The sequence below is a fragment of the Ctenocephalides felis genome, unplaced genomic scaffold, assembly GCF_003426905.1.
Source record: "Ctenocephalides felis isolate EL2017-DRISC unplaced genomic scaffold, ASM342690v1 CF-g0.4_SCAFFOLD_01886, whole genome shotgun sequence".
In the NCBI taxonomy this organism is placed as follows: domain Eukaryota; kingdom Metazoa; phylum Arthropoda; class Insecta; order Siphonaptera; family Pulicidae; genus Ctenocephalides; species Ctenocephalides felis.
This window is the reverse complement of record NW_020538040.1, coordinates 63791421-63808860: the sequence shown is the minus strand read 5'-3', so window position 1 is coordinate 63808860 and position 17440 is coordinate 63791421. Positions and strand designations below refer to the sequence as shown.

The 17440-nt window shown below is 29.7% G+C and overlaps 3 protein-coding genes across 9 annotated transcripts in view; 1 reads left to right on the top strand and 2 right to left on the bottom strand.

The window, feature by feature from the left end:
- The window catches only part of LOC113376548 (NPC intracellular cholesterol transporter 1-like), a 31304-nt gene extending 20896 nt beyond the window's left edge, over positions 1-10408 (bottom strand). For 4 of the 5 annotated variants that reach the window (XM_026616505.1, XM_026616503.1, XM_026616507.1 and 1 more), the window contains exons 1-2: positions 10265-10406; positions 10089-10205 (exon numbers count right to left, since the gene is read on the bottom strand). In XM_026616505.1, the coding sequence (XP_026472290.1) occupies positions 10089-10205; positions 10265-10315 (168 nt within the window). In that variant the 5' untranslated portion in view covers positions 10316-10406. Of the gene's footprint in view, positions 1-10088; positions 10206-10264 lie in introns of all 5 variants that reach the window. The other variant, XM_026616504.1, reaches the window with a different exon arrangement.
- A 397-nt stretch (positions 10409-10805) lies between these two features.
- Positions 10806-12299, top strand: LOC113377470 (survival of motor neuron-related-splicing factor 30). Of its 2 annotated transcripts, none has more exons than XM_026617800.1 (4): positions 10806-10943; positions 11070-11341; positions 11470-11575; positions 11900-12299. In XM_026617800.1, exons 1-4 carry the CDS (start codon positions 10902-10904, stop codon positions 12206-12208), a joined length of 729 nt encoding a protein of 242 aa, XP_026473585.1. In that variant the 5' UTR covers positions 10806-10901; the 3' UTR covers positions 12209-12299. The 2 variants fall into 2 exon arrangements, with proteins under 2 accessions (XP_026473585.1, XP_026473584.1); XM_026617799.1 differs by having other exon boundaries at positions 11470-11616; positions 11938-12254.
- Positions 12300-13817: 1518 nt separating this feature from the next.
- Positions 13818-17440, bottom strand: part of LOC113376825 (putative glycerol kinase 5) — a 29624-nt gene continuing 26001 nt past the window's right edge. Inside the window, exons 7-10 of one of the 2 annotated variants that reach the window (XM_026616887.1) lie at positions 15150-15244; positions 14638-14801; positions 14388-14518; positions 13818-14199 (exon numbers count right to left, since the gene is read on the bottom strand). In XM_026616887.1, the coding sequence (XP_026472672.1) occupies positions 13994-14199; positions 14388-14518; positions 14638-14801; positions 15150-15244 (596 nt within the window). In that variant the 3' untranslated portion in view covers positions 13818-13993. Of the gene's footprint in view, positions 14200-14387; positions 14519-14637; positions 14802-15149; positions 15245-17440 lie in introns of those variants that run through there. The other variant, XM_026616888.1, reaches the window with a different exon arrangement.

Below are 17440 nucleotides of genomic sequence, written 5' to 3'. Positions count from 1 at the left end.
TAAGTCATGTTATGTATATAACTTCTAAAAAAAATAATAAATACAATAATATTTATTTTAAAATCATGATATGTAGCATGTTTTTTTGAATTCTTGGAAAGTAATTCCTCTTTTTGTATTAGTTTTCTTTGTCCTGTATAACACGGATTCGCACAAAACGCTACTTTTTTAGAACGTACCTATCGTATTATGCGAGGATTACCTGCATATATATATATATATATATATATATATATATATATATATATATATTATTAACAAAGTCTAATAATCGGGCATAACATCAATAAAAACATGAATTTCTTTCAAAAATTTATTTTAAATCCATATGTTTCGGCTATAATCCTAGCCTTAGTTTTAACACTAAGATCAACTAATTGTAAGTACTAATTACTATTTTATTTTTTCTTTTCACTCCAATTCAATTGTTTTAGTTTTTAATTTTATTTTTAGTTTCCACTGAATGAAGGCTAGGATTATAGCCGAAACGTATGGATTTAAAATAAATTTTTGAATATATATATATGAAGAAATCATCGTTATGACTAAATTCATCCAGGTCAACTACCAATAAGTCGATAAGTAATCTTTAAAATTTATTATTCGTAATTACTGTTATTGTTAATATGGCATTCTAATTGTTTCAACGTGTTCAAAACCTATTAAACACGTGCATTTCTTAGCACAACAATTTATGACGCATATTGATAAAAATTATAATTACAACAATAAATTCTTACGCCTGGTTACGACTAAATTTCTTGATATTGTTGTTTTTTCTTTCAATATATTGAATATTTTCAAGATTGGCATTGGCTGTAAATATATTAAACATTTTTCACAAACTACATACATTCAGATGAATCCTTACAAAACAAAGAAAAATTACATGGTCTACAATTCTTTCCATGGCGTTCCCGCCTTAATTATGTAATAATACTTCAGATTTAAATTACGAAAAGAGAACAGCAAAAATTTATATTTCTAGGATCAATTGAAACTAGCTGTAAGTGGAATTCTGTCTTAAGGCAATTAAGGCATCGTGCCTTAAGGCAAATTGCTGGAACTTCCCGTACCAAAAATTATTATTTTTTTAAAAACGATTAACATTTTTGAAAAAAAAAAATACTTCGAAAAAATAAGATTTTTGAGAAACTATAAATTGGACAAAAAATTACTTTTTTTTGAAAAAAAATTTTTTTAAAAAATAATTTTTTTTTAAATTTTTTTTTTGTTTTTTTTTGAAATTTTTTTTTTTTTTATTTTGACATATTGTGGAAGATCTGAACTTTTTTTCAAAGCAATCGTACTGCTTTAACTGCATAGGGACAAAATATAAAGCGCGTAAGCGCCGCGTCGCTGTCTAACGCATAAGCATTGGTACGAAACCCATAGGAATGTTAACAAATTGTATACTTATTGTTAAAATCTCTATAAAATATCTGATAATTTGATGAGCATATGTCTAATGATCATTTTTGACCGCCAAATGGCTCATTTTTTTACTTTTTCCTCCATATCTCCGAAACCGCTAGACCTACCTTCATGAAAATTTTATCGATTCTTCATCTTGTCAATACAAGTGAAATGTTTTTTGAATTATTCAAATCGGACGCTCCGTTCTCTTAAAAACTGAATTACCGTTGTCGGCACTTTTTGCCCCGTATCTTCGGAACGGCTAGACCTCCCTTCGCCAAAAACTAATCAGCACGTCTCCTTATCAATACGAATCGAATGTTTTTTGAATTATTCAAATCGGTCGACCCGTGTTCCCGAAATCGTCGACGAAAATTTGTATCCGCACATACATACACACACGTACATACATACACACACACATACACACACACATACACACACACACACACACACATACATCCATTTTTTCTAAGGTATGCCAAAATGTTCAGAAACCTTTGAAACGTAAAGATATATAAAAATTTTCATTTTCGATTTTTTTGCGATTACTATAACTTGCCCTACGGGAAGTTAATTAGTATTACCTAAACATTTATTAGAAAATAACGTCAAGTGATTAATAAAATCATGAGTTAATAACGTAAATGTAACACACATCTCATTTATAGTAAAAAGCCAACTAATTCTCATCCAAAACTGCAAGTGTGTTAACGATGTTGTGGTAATATTAAATATTCCTAATATTTCAAATAAAACTCGGTGAACTTAGATTGTGTTGCAAATTATGCGCAGAAGTGTGTGTCCCGGCAAAGCATTACCAAGGGCGCCTAAATATGCAATACTAACAAAAATAATATGCACTGAATAAATTAGTCGATAAAAATGGACAAAACATCGATAGACTGTGTTCTTGTATCGGGTGGTCAAAAAAAGCAGTCAATAGTTAATTAACCATGGCGTAGCCATTAAACAAGGACGAAGGATCAAACCCGCGTTGTTCAAAATCATGCAGTAGTGATATCCAATTTCATTTAGAACACATACAGAGGCACATACAGAATATATAATTTCTTTTCGGATAGAAAACTTCATTTGGACACTGCAGTTTTCACTTTGAGTTCATTTTAAACTCAGTTTACGAATCATTTATTTAACTGGTGGTTTATGACATCGTGCCTTAAGGCAAATTGCTGGAACTTCCTCAACCGTAATGAAATATTCGAAGAATTTTAACACCTAGAAGACCGCATCAAAAATCATGCTTTACCCCGCCCTAATACAACACAACTCGTAGGGACCGCACCAAAAATTGTTTATTCCAGATAATCCATATTGTGTGCCCACCGGTGGGCTAGAGGTCTTCAAAGTGTTAAATGATTTCAAATAGATTATTATAAAAACAAACACTTTCATTATTCGTATTTTGTAAATAAAAAATGAGAGCTTATAAATTGAACAACGAAATTTATACATATTTACAAGAAAAGTAAATAAACAAAACTTAAAGGCCGATTATATAAAATTAACCGGACTGGTTGCTGTGCAGTCAGGCGTTTTAGAGAAAACGCACAAATGTCAAACGCACAATCTTAGCAGTTAGTAACATATGAGCCACTTCATTTTATGTGTAAAAAGCCTAATCGCACAGCAAATACATGGCATTATTTATGACAGTATTTAGTACCATTTTGTATGAGCGCTAGGTAACATAACCCCTACGTAACATTGGTCTATTTTACAGCAGAATAGGTGTTTAATCTAACGGAGTTAAGATGAAGTATCGTGTATTTCTAACATCAAGAATTATATAAACTGAATGGCAAAGATAAAATTATTCATTTCAAGTACATATATTAGTTTTAAATTGTCTGGGACTTTTGAATTATTGAAAAATCCCAGACAATTTAAAACTAAGCTTGCGGGCCACATTAATACTTTACAACACAATATAGACTTTTCTAACCAGACTGCACTACAATTCGAACAAAATTTACTTAAACAAAGAATTATAGAAAGATCTTTTTCGACTATTTATAACATTAGAACTTAACACGCTGTGCGACTCAAATCTCTTATTTAGATAGCATTTCCAAATTTATCACAAAACAATAAAAATGTGCAAAGGATTCGCAATTCGTTCTAGACATGTGTATTCTACACATAAATAAATATTAAATATGGTAATGGTAATGGTATTAAATATGGTAAATATATATTTTTAAAAAATCTTTTCTCCATTATGACTTCAACCAGTATACGAACACCACATATATCACACACCATCAATCTGTGATTTTGTTAACTTTCCGTAGGGTAAGTTATTGTAATGGGCCGAAAATCGGAATTGAAAATTTTTACATTTCTCGACGTTTTGAAGGTTTCTGAACATTTTGGCATACCTCAGAAAAAATGGATGTGTGTGTGTGTGTATGTATGTATGGATACAAATTTCCAGTCACGTTTTTGGGCGCACGGATCAACCGATTTGAATGGTTCAAAAAACATTCGAATCCTATCAATAGGGAGAAGAGCTGATTAGTTTTTGGCAAAGGCAGGTCCAACCGTTTCGGGGATACGGAGAAAAGAGTGCAGAAAATAGATATCGACTTTTTGAGAGAACGGAGTATCCGATTTGAATGATCTAAAAAACATTCAATTAGTAATGATTGGGAGAAGTGTTTATTAGTTTTTGGCAAAGGTAGGCCCTGCCATTTCGAAGATACGGAGCTAAATGTGCAAATAATTGCAGTTTTTGAGAGAACTAAGCGTCCGATTTAAATGATTCAAAAAACTTTCTGCTTGTCTTAACAAAATAATTGATTTTGAAAAAAAAATTTTTTGTTTCAACTTTTTTTTTCAATTTTTTTTTTCAAAAAAAAATTTTTTTGTATATCGAAAATAATTCAGTTTTTATTTTTAATTCTGACTATAGTTCTGATATACTTTAAACAAATAATTTCAACTTTGCAATTCAGTTTATATAATTCTTATAAATATTAGACAATGTTACAATATTTATAACAATCTATTTGAAAACATTCAGTATTCCTCGAACATTTTGTTACGGTACAAGAAGTTCTAGAAATTTGCCTTAAGGCACGATTCCATGCACCCCACTAGTTGTTAATTTTATTTTTAGTTTCCACTGAATGAAGGCTAGGATTATAGCCTAAACGTATGGATGTAAAATAAATTTTTAAAAGAAATTCATGATTTTTTATTAATGTAATGCCCGATTACTAGACTTTGTTAATACATATTGCAACATCTTTAGAGTCATACAATATATAGGATGCAAAATATATTGTTGACCCTGACCTAACATTTTATTTTAGTTTATATTATTTCCATTAATGGACTATTTTTACCTGTTCAATACAAATATTTTTACCTGTATAATCCTGTTAAAATCATTTTCCGCATTCCATTTTAAGTACTTTCCGAACTTCAGAACCGATTAAAAAGACATTACACGAAAAGCATTACGTAAAACTTCATATTACATTTATCTTTCTGGTTCAATTTATAGGATATTGAAATAAAGCAAAAAGTTCTTTTTCCTGTTTATTCTGGATGGTAAATATTTTGTAAATATAAAAAATCTTTTAAAATATATAATAGTATAATAAAAATAACCATTGTAAAATTTAGGTTGGAATTTTGTTAATCACCCATAATATTTAGGCTTAAATAAAGGATTGAATTTTTAAGACAAGCATTTATTTTTATAACATTATTCGTACATTATTTGAAAAACATGCGTTCGAATTTAGGTAAAGTCCATCAAATTTAATGATTGTTTACAAGTATTTTCGCAAATTTATGTCAAGTAAAATCTTTAATTGTATTCTAGAAATAATGTAATAGAAATGCAAATTTAGTAATTTAAATAATTATTGAAAAACTGGAATTCAGATAATACACATATTATGCATTGCATTTTTAACTCTTATTGAAAATTTCATTAGATAGTGTTATAGCTTTCATTATATGATACTGTTATGTCTTGTATGGGGATGAGTTTATGGTATTCGCTTAATTTAGTCATAGTACCCATGTTATAATTAAAAAAGATTATAATTATATACACTATACTATAATTATAAAAAATATATGAAATATTTAGTAATTCTTTATAATCCTGATTCATTTTTAAAAATCCATTTTTTTTTAAATAATAACTGCATTAATAAAAAAAAACCTTTGCAGATATTATAGCAATATTTGAACATTCCTTGAATTTAACACCTAACAGTACGATATACAATTAGTTATTAGTACGTTTCTGCAGTTACCAATAGTGGCACGGAGCACTAAATCAAATTCAATTAATAACAATAAGTATAAAGTGAAGAGAATGTGAAGGTACATTATGAAAAGCGAAATCGCCCGACACCATGAACTTTGATTAGACATAACTAACAAAAGAAAAACTACACAGAATGGGTTATAAAGCCGTAGTGCAGCCCAGCTTCACTGGCTTAAATCTACTTACTTTCAAACAAAAAAACATAATAATCAATCCTAGTACTTAGTGTACAGTAAACAGTATTAGCATTAGCACACGCTTACAATTCATTTCTCAGAATAAATAAGCCATTTTCTAAGCACTGACACCCCATTTTCCATTGTTTATATTATAATTTGTATCTATTTTTTTTTAACAAGTTCTGTTTCAACCAGCTCGCAATTTTTCGTCAATAATGCCCAATAAATAATTTAATCTTTCGCAGGTTTGCGCTTATGGGATTCAACAATAGATGTTTTCTTTTTCGATTCCACGTTGACTTCAAACAAAGAAAAAATTTAATAAGAGATTAAGCAATAAGCAGAGCAATATTTACTAATTTGCAGAGTTATTAATCGGTTAATTGTTTCTACTGATATCACATTGCTAACTAAATATGTTTTTTGTATCTTTGTACCCATAGTTAAGTTAGATTATTTATTATAATCTATTAATCACCAAATCGCCAGCAATTTTTGATTGAATGGTGAAATTCAGTGCGTGTGTACATCATTATTCTTTACGGCAAGAATTGCTCGTTGACTTAACCAAGCATAATTCTGATAATTCTCCACTAATGTCATTACTCGAATTTTTAATTCACCAAATCGCCAGCAATTTTTGATTGAATGGTGGAAATTCAGTGCGTGTACATCATTATTCTTTACGGCAAGAATTGCTCGTTGACTTAACCAAGCATAATTCTGATAATTCTCACTAATGTCATTACTCGAATTTTTAATTACGGTGCGTGAAGTTCCAGTAATTTGCATTAAGGCACGATGCCATGCACCACTAATTTTCTTAGCTATAAACCTTGTAGAAACCGAGACCTTTCCAACGAATGCAAAATTGTCGAAATCGGTTCGTGCGTTCTGGAGTTATTTCGTCAGGAAGGAAAACCCGACTTATTTTTATATATATAGAAGATATAATAAATTTTATTTCCGAATCTCGCTTTGGCGCCCCATAAGGCGTGCGCCCGCATTTTTCGCATGCATTGCATTCACGGTAGGACCGGCCCAGAGTTCGTAATTACGTAATTAGAGGTATTTTACGTAATTAGAAGAAATAAAATGTTGATCTTGATGTTTCAATATTGAATAATACAAAATCAATAACATGACATCAAACTAACTAGAAAACAATTTACGTTGTCGCCACAACTCACTTGAAAATTTAAATTCGGGCACTCCGATGTGACCAGATTTTCACTGAAATCATAGATACCAATTATGATATCTCCAGTGAAAATGGCCTTTCGTAGCATTGCTGCAGCACAAGTATTAGGAAAAAGTGAATGTATCAAATATGTAAGGAAAAGTAATATGTATGTGAAAATCATAAAGTAATAAAAATTTAAAAATGCAAAATCTCTCGCCCTATTATGCTTGACCAAGTTGGAGTTTGATTCAGTTCACTGACATGCCTTTGAGTCTATTACATAAATGTGAATAATAGACGAAATTAGTATATCGAAATGGGCGATGGCTCCCGTTTATCAATATTTCGATATTCTTCAACGGCGTATTATAGTATTTCTCTAAATTGTTTTTAACAATTTCATTTTGTATTTTTGGTATCGAAACTGTCCACTTGATTCTATATCTAGAAATCTATCGCAAGTAATAATTATGCTGCGCAAAATAAATGAAACCAGACGTGTTCATTTGTAAATGATGTGTTCTTGACCTTGGTCCGTAGATTTAACGATTTTTAGTATTCCTTGGAGTATGGAATAGTTGAAAATCATATAATGTCAGATAGGTGTAAAGTGGCATTTTGTGTTGAGGTTTGTTAAGACCATAAATCTTATGTTAATACAAAGTTTAGAAAAAAAACTTTTCAATAATTAAGAAGAGACAGCCAAGCCGTTTATTTTTACCAACAGGCTTTTGAATTTTCAAAATTAGTTCAGGCAAAAGATTTTGCACGTATCTCTAAAGAAACGAATCGGTCGATCAATTGATCCCTTATCGAATTTTGTCACATGACAATTTTTTGAAATCTATAAAGCCGTTTTTGAGAAAACGTCGACGAAATTTCGAATTCACACACGCATACGTTTTTGCAAATTTTGGTGTCAAATGATTCAGAATAACTTGAAACAACTAGAAAACAAAATTAGCAAATCGAACTTTTTTGACAAAAACAAACTGCTTCGAAAAGTTAAGAAACAGATGTCATGATGTATGACAATAAATCATTAAGATTTTCATAAGAAGGTTTGGAATTTTTTTCAGTGTGTGCATTATATTCGGCAAACAATTTTGTAGCACATCTCACTATAAAATTTTGAAAATTAACACTTAATGTGTTTATCAATAAAACAAATTTATTAACGATAAGGTATCAAGATGATCCGATTCAATTTTTGTGTCTAGCTAACGGATTACATATTAACCTTCGACATCTCAATTCTTTGCCCTTGACCTTACTGTGGTAAATCACAATCTTAATCTTAACTTAATAAACAAACATAATATGTATGGATTTAAAAACATGAAAACTCAAAAATATAAATATGTACGGTAAAGAACATAATTTAACATAAGAATATCAATAAAAATATAAGATAAATATATTTTTACGTGTAATTTCGTACTTCGTATGTATTGAGACTTTAATTGTTTTGATAATTAAGCAACTTGAAACATTATTTTTAAATAGATCGGTAAGGCTATTAGACTGGAGCAACTATATTCGACATGATTTGTGTAAATATAATTATCTGCTTTTTTTAATACTTGTTTTCGTTCTTTGTTAGTTCTATTTAAAATAATTCAATTATCTCTATATTGCATTCAGGCAATGATATTTCTTTTTATCAATGCTAATTGTTTAACTGGTATTGAGTCACCGTGTTTCTGGGTAAATACTGAATAAATAATTCAGATATATATATATATATATATATATATATATATATATATAATATTGAACTTTGAAATACAAACCTATTATGACTCAAATACTATTAAAACCTTGTGGTTTGCAGTACGAGTAAATTCAAAATAGGGCACGCCTATGGATAAAGCAATAATTCGAAGTGTATCTAATTCTTCACTGACATAAAATGTTTATATGATACAAAGCATCTCCGAAAAATGTAAAACTGTAGGACATGATTTATTTGCTGTGCATTTTGTATACAATAGCTTTAAAATTGAGTATTATTTATTTATTATTGTTTTAATTTGTTCCAATTTGAAATTGCAAAAGTTTTCAAAATTGTATGAAATTTGTATAATTACGCTTTGTGTCTGCTTCATTCGAATGTTTGATTGATAACAAATTATAGAAAATTCGTATGCCGGTTCAAAACTATATTTGAAGTATTATATGTATATTATAATGATAAACGGCTACTCCATAAAAACGAAAATAATTCAAGTCACTTTATTATTTGTTTAAATGGAAGCACAAAAGACTTATTTGAATTCATCTTTCTATAGATTTCAAATAAGGGATTACTCGAATAATTTTATCCATTTAACGACAAAATATTAGTTTATTACAAGAAAATGCGTAATAATTTAAAAAACATATGAAATTTAATGTTAGTTACAAGCACTTTATATCGATGAAAAATGATCCAAAAACTATTTACATACTATGTTTTAAATCGCGGATCTTAACACTGATGGAACGATTAATAAATCAACAATATCATATAACATAAAAGGCATTGAAATGCGAACAATATTGATTACATTATTACTTGTATATTACCGACATCACACGCCTCTTTATGTTCTGTCATGTCACTGTTTATTATTACTATTAATAATAATAAAACTATATATATATATATATATATATATATATATATATGCTGATAAATGAAGATAAAAATATTGAAATATTATTCCATAATATTCTAAGAATTGATAGTAAGAAATTCTAATTTTTACAAAATATCAATAAAATATAGTTCTCTGTTCCAAATTAACAATTACTTATGGAGATAGTTTATCAATTAATTCCGCACCTGATATAATTTGCAAATCAGAATTTTCGGGTTTTGTTTTGTACGAAAATGTCTAAACCTCCCATTCAAAAAAACGCTTCAAGAACTAAATAGCACAAATTCGATTTTAATTTATGATTGTAAATTAATAATTACTATTGCTATCAATAATTTGTTATAAATATAACTCACCAGTTGCATACATAGTAGAAAACTAATCACAAACAAATTTTTAGTCGAAATAAATTGTCCAAACCTTGACAATTTGATGCATTGTGCAAGGTATGCCATTTCACAAAACAAGGTAAACTAAAAATTAAAGTAAAATTTCTTTATACACTATTAGATCCAAAAAAACAAAAACGTACAGATGTCAAAAATACTATACTACACAAACTTTTATCATTCCACAAGTTCATAATTCAATTAAAAAGGCTTTGTCACGCCATTGTTGAGGAGTGACAAACGAACCAAAGCTGACAAGTTTTTATGACGGAATGAGATGTATATTATTACTACAGTACAAAAAAGAGAAATGAAATACGCGCAGGCAGACACGATAATAAATTGCTACCAACTTAAGAATTAATACCGAGATCTCAACACGGTAATGGCGTCGCTGTGCTGTCAGTCTTGAAGATTGGTTTCATAGATAAAAGAAGCGTATACAATTGGTTTGATTCCTAAACTGTCATCGGTTATATTTTGCGACCGTACCATTACATATTTGATTACCATTGTTTTCAACTTACAATATTGAGTGGTTCAGTTACACTTTTGTTAAAAATAAGTTGATAAGATGTTGTCGAACCTTCGCGGGAATTGATACACGTTCGCCAACACGCATAATGAAATTTTTCATACTCATGAACTTCATACTCATGACACTTTGACAACTCAAAATTGTTCTGCCAATAAGTCAGGCTTATGTACAAATAATATTTTTCCTATTGTCTGAAAGTTTTGTGAATATATTGTTTTAAATCAAACCAATTTGCAGAAACAATGGCTGATGACTTACAAAACTATAAATTACAATTACAACAGGTACATATTAAGAAAAATGTTTAATAAAAATAATATTTCAACTCGCATTCGCATGCTTCTTTATAAAATGTGTAATAGAATATGATATCAATAAGTTAGTGTGGTTTTAGTATGATTTGATTCCAGGTTGAAGCTGCATTATTAACAGATCCTGATAATGAGGAATTGCTAAAATTGAAAACTGATCTTGAAGAAGTTATTGATCTTACTCGGGATTTGATAAAAAGTCAATTAGAAGTTTCATCAAAAGCTGCAAAGGCTACAACTGCACATCTTAGTTTTGATGATGATGATGTTACTGCGAGTCTCTTAGCTGCAGAAGGATATATTTTACCAAAGGAGACAAGACAGTGGAATGTTGGAGAACGGTGTATGGCCAAATGGAGTGAGGATGGACAGTAAGTTGACAGAAAACCTTTATTCAAATTTGCTGGTATAATTTTTAGTAAACAAAATTTGTGACATATATCTTTTCCAAAGTTTATAATATAAAATAAGAATGTGCTAAAATTATTTTGTTGTATAGATATTACTCAGCATCTATAGAAGCAATAACGGAAAATGGAGAAGTTCATGTAATATTTGATGCATACAAAAATAGAGACACAACCAGATTGGAAGATTTGAAAGAGGTTTCTAAGGATGCAAGCAAGGATGAACGATCAGCAATGAAGTATGATTTAAATTTTTTTTTTTGCATTTAAAATAATACCGAGCAACATTTTTAAAATACACAATGCAAGAAATAAATTATTCTGCTTATTCATTTATTTTATTCTCAAAAAAAGAGGGAGGTTATAACTATGTGCATTATACATCCCAAGATTTAATAATCATGAAATAGTAATGTGAATAACATGTAAATATGTATGTCAATATTTTGCAGAATTTGTTCATCTAAAATTCAACATATTCATTAATAGTTTCTAATTGTGTTAAACAAACTTATGACAAAGCATAACTTTTTAAATCAAATATGTTGTTTTACTTTCAGGAAAGGTCGATTAAACCAAAGAGAATATTTGAAAAAGAAGAAACAGAAAAAACAACAGCGTTTCAAAGAAATTGAAGCAGAAAGAGAAGTTGAGAAAAATAAATGGTTAGCATTTAGTTCAAAGTCGTTGAAGAAAAGTGGATTAAAACCAAAAAGTATATTTGCATCACCAGATAATGTTAACGGAAGAGTGGGTATTGGAACATGTGGAATGTCAGGGAAACCAATGACTGAATTCAGCCATGGAGAGAAATATCGTAAAGGTGTATGATAATTTTAAATTAAAAATGTGTAATTTATGTGTACGTGATAATCTTTTTTTTTTTAAGAAAAATAAACTTAGTATAAGATAATTACGTTTTTACTTTAAAATATTATTTGCCTTAATATCACATAAATAAAATATTCATGATTATAGTCTTAATGAGATATTTTAAAGACGAAGAAACCAGCTATGGTTTAACATGCGTTGAAATGCAGATTTAGGTGCAATTATCTTGTCAACACAATGTCTATAAGTTACAAAAACTTTATTTATTACAAAATTATTGAAAATTTTATCATAAAAAATCTACTAAGAATAACTTTAAAAATGTAAAATGTATGTGGAAATAATGTCTTTCACTTTCATTGAAGCCAAATTTAATAGAAAAGGATTTAAGCCACAAGATCAGGAAAAAAGAATTAAGGTTCATAGTGCAAAATGTGTATTTTAGTAGGTTATACCATGCATTAACACGTCATGGTATCTATTCACAGTCTAGCCAGGAAACGATATAGGATAAATAATTGATAGCAAAATAAAAATGTGCTTATGTTAATTAGAATTCTGTTTACGGTAAAAACAATTTTTTTTTATTTTAATCAAAATGAATAAAATACTAATTATGAACTTTCTAAATAAAGCAAAATGTGGTATTTTAAGGTTGTACTTATTTTCATTGATTTATATAACTTAGAATATGACAAATATCATATATAAAACATATCTAGTATATATTGATATGCAAGATATAAATGTTTAAGAAAACTATTTGTATTGCATAATTATTACTCAAACGTGGTTTTGAATACCTTATTGAAGTGTTGAACATGATGAATGTAATGGCTGGGTATGTAATAATTATTACAAATTAGAGTGCATGCATATTTTTTACCTTATATGAGTATAAATATATTCAATAATATATAACAAATGACATGACATAATAAATAACAACATGCATTTGTCATATCCAATTAAAGTTAAATATTTATTTAAAAACTAAGAAACGGTAATTAAAGAAAAAAATAAGAGTGAATAATAAGTGAAGTTAAGAATTAATATACTTGTTCAAAACTTATTCCTATAGCACTTGATTTCATTCATACGGAAAATAACTGATGTGAAAGAGAAAAGTATTTGATATATGCTTGTTATCTTTTTTCAAAATTCTTAAGAATTACACAGAAAATTAGCGAAATTCCATTTCAGCAAATATTTTAATTATTGAATCACTTTTAGTTGAAGAATTCGTAAGTCAATATTTTGAGTTCAAGTCATTGGATTATGGACTTAAGGATTTTGTACTACTACACGTTATGCTCACTTGCTCAGATTTTGAGAAATATAAGTCAATGGTCCGCCCAGCAGTATAAGAACTACGGATAAAAAAGTGAAAGAACTAATCAACCTAATACAATGATTCAACAAACCTACTACTTCGATGTCATGTTGCATGAGAGTTTGCGCTATTTAGTTGTCTAGGTATGTTGTATCTACAAGATTTCAGTAATATATAAAAATTTTCTTTAGAAAAGAAATAAATAAAATATTTTTATAAAATTGTTTATAAAATCTTACAAATATTTATAACAAAATAAAACTATACATGCTTCAATGTTACATCTCACAGTACTTCATAAAAAATCATTGATATTCATTAACAAAAATACAAGGGGAATGTTACAAATTCTACAATATGGGCATACTATTATTTGAGAGTATTATTTATGATGTTTGTAAGTCTGTATGTATCAGAGAAAACTGGAGGTAAAATATAAAATATTTACAGTATCACTTTTCTGATATCTTCGTATTTAAATTGTGCCTAAGATGTTTTGACTCTATGCTTTGGGGTTCGTACCAGTCCCGAAATCTTTCAACGGCACGCTCCCATTGTTCCATGGTATTTACGATACTTTCGTGTCGATGCAAGTTCGGCAGAAATGTGTCATTTGTCTTGTGTACCGAATGCAATTCATCTTTAGACCTCCACATACCTTTAAATCAAGAATAGGTTTATTAAGTTGAATCTAAACAATTAAGAAAGTTTGTAAATTTGTCCATCAATTAAATCATAATAATTACTGAATATGAAAAAAGTTTATATGCAAGAAATATGTTTTCATTTATATAAAGCTCTCTGTCTATAATGTAAAATAGGTGCAACATAAAAATTGTAATTTACCAACGGTTAATCCTGCTAAAAGCGCCGCTCCTAACACAGACATTTCTGGAGGCCCCCGCTCTACAGGTAGTGCTGTCAAATCTGCCAATAATTGACAGAGGAAGGAATTGCGTGATACACCACCATCAACTCTGATAAAAAGAATTTTTATTGCAAAATAATTATATTTTACTGAGCCTTTTTGTTTTACTTTTCAATCAAGTTGTGAAACATTGATAGCATATTTTTGTAAGGATAAAAAAAATCATACCGTATTTTTTTAAACGCAAAACCGACCTCTCGCTTGGTGCAAACATAAAGTTGAGCTACTCTGAAAGCGACGCTCTCAAGCAATGCCCGAATCATATGCGCACGGGTTGTCGTAGGGCGCAAACCTAGAAAGCCGGTGGCTGCTCGGTGATCGTGAACAGGTGCCTGCAACGATACGTACACTCATTTTCTGATCAAACCATTCGTTTATATATTAATATTTTGAAGAACAGGCGATTCCATGAAAATCATCGGCGTCAAACGGAGCATTCTCCATTCTCAAACCAACAAATATATTTCTGTTCTCGTAACTGATTGAAACTGGTCATTTGACCAATCATAGGATTGTTTGTCAATAACGAACGAAACGAAACGCAGAAAAATAGTAGTAAATAATCGACAAGACGTTATTGATAATGCCAGATTAATAAATAAATTGTGCAATTATAATGACAGAATTCAAATTTAAATCAAGAATTTTAAGATTTTCAATAAACGAAATTTCAAACTTACACCAAGTCCGCTGAAGGCTGGAATAAAAAATACACCATCAGAATCATCAACAGATTTAGCCAGACTTGAAGTTTCATCCGCATTTTTCACGAGATCTGTCAAAAAATCATGTATTTACCAGATTTAATACTTTTTTATATATTTTGATAACATTAACAAAAATAATAAAACGGTGTCTATAAAACTGCTGCACCTAGAACGCTGAATTAAGAAGTCAATTTACGCTATTAAGATAAAATATTATTATTTTACCATCGGCGCTTTGCCCGAAAGCAATTGCAAAATGTTTTGGATTTATTTTATCCCTCTATCACTTTTTACTTCTGCATCCATGTTTCCGTGCATTGTGCCTTGGCTTTCAATTTATTGCCTTGTCCCTGTTGTTATACCAGTTGCATACCCCTATAGATCACCTTCCATTACTATCGACACTACCAGGTTGTAGATAAGGAAATCTATGCTAGACGAAGAGTATACTCGAAGATAGCCGAAAAAAAGACTCCTAGGAAACGTTTGTTGGCCACACTCTTTGTTGGCAAACTAATGGCGATGCTGCAAGTTCTAATTAACCAAATATTAAACCTTACTTATTATTCTACTTTCATTTCTTACTTATTCTTCTTCTTTCTTTTCACCAAAATTCTGGAATACAACTTCGATGCAAGGCAAAATTTTATATATATATATATATATATATATATATATATATATTCCTTTTGATCAATTCCACTTCAACCACTCTTGTACGAGGCGTTCGTGCCACTTGCATTTGTCCTTGTTAGTGATAATATAAATAATTCAAAACCACTGAAGATGACGTAGAATTTTACGTCGAAACGTATGGGAAAATAAAGATGTTTTGAAAAAAATCTTTACTTTACTTATTTTTTACTTGATGTTACGCCCTCCAAGAAATCAATCATACATTTCAACATCAAATTTAAACATTTTCAACACACACACATATATATATATATATATATATATATATATATATATATAGAATATATGCAAAAAATGCGGGCGCAACTTCGAGGAGGCGTCATCACACATAGTTTTTCATATAATTTTAATGACAAACTGTAAACACAATTTAAAAAAAAATAGAGGAAAGGGAGATCGTAACGTAATCGTAGTATATATACTATTGATTTATTTTTATGAGATATTTATTCTTCGAACTATATACAACCAATATATTTGGAAGTGGAAACTGAAATAAGGGAACAATCGAATATCGCGCCATTAGAAAGTTTTTCACCAAGCTACGAAAATCGGTTACGATCATAATGAATGAGATCTAATTGCTTTATGTTGATTCTTGTACAGAAAATACCATGGTATACAAGTGACACATTCTATTTAAAAAAGAAGAGACTCCCTTAAGGACGACCCAAAAACTTATCCAAAAAGTTGATCAAATGGTACTCGACGATGTTCGACTAAAGAAGTATAACTTCCAGAAATTGTTGAAGTACCAGACACAACAATTTTTTAAATCCTGCACGATCACCTTGGTATGGCTGACGTCAGCGAAAAATGGGTGCTGAGAACACTGACGCCGCCGCAAAAACAAAAACGCGTAGTGTTCACGTGCATTTCCGAACTTCTGTAATGAAAACAAGGATGCCGAATTGAGTCCAATTATTACTGGAAAAGAAACTCTAGTTCATCATTATGATCCTGAGTCAAAACAAGATTTCATTTAATGACACGAAAGGGAACAGCAACTCCCAAGAAGTTTAAGGTATCACTTATTCACTGGGAAAATCATTCCAACAGTCTTTTGGTATTCGGAAGAAGTATTATTGATTCATTATAAAGATAAAGGCGTTTCTATAACAGAAGAATACTAGGCTTTAATTTTAGAGCAACAAAAGTAGTCATTAAGGACAATAGACGGGGTAAAATCACAAGAAACGTGCTGTTTTTGACGACAATGCGCCCTTCCACAGGAGCCGCGTTGCGCTGAGTGCGCTGCATAAGGTGGGTTTGCCTACAGTCTAGCTCTATTCTCGAGTGATTATTAACTGTTTCCAAAAATATAAAAATAGCTGCGGGGTAAACAATTTACAACCGATGATGAAGTCAAGGAGGCGGTTTAGGCATATTTTGCTGATAAAGAGAAAATATTTTTTATAAGAGTATACTATACATAAATAAACTAATTGAAATATCTGAAAAGTATATACGCCTTGCAGATGAATACATTGAAAAGATAGAATAATTTCGTTTTTTTTTATTTCAAACCCTTATCCTCGATTCCGCAAATATAAAAACGCTCCCTCGTA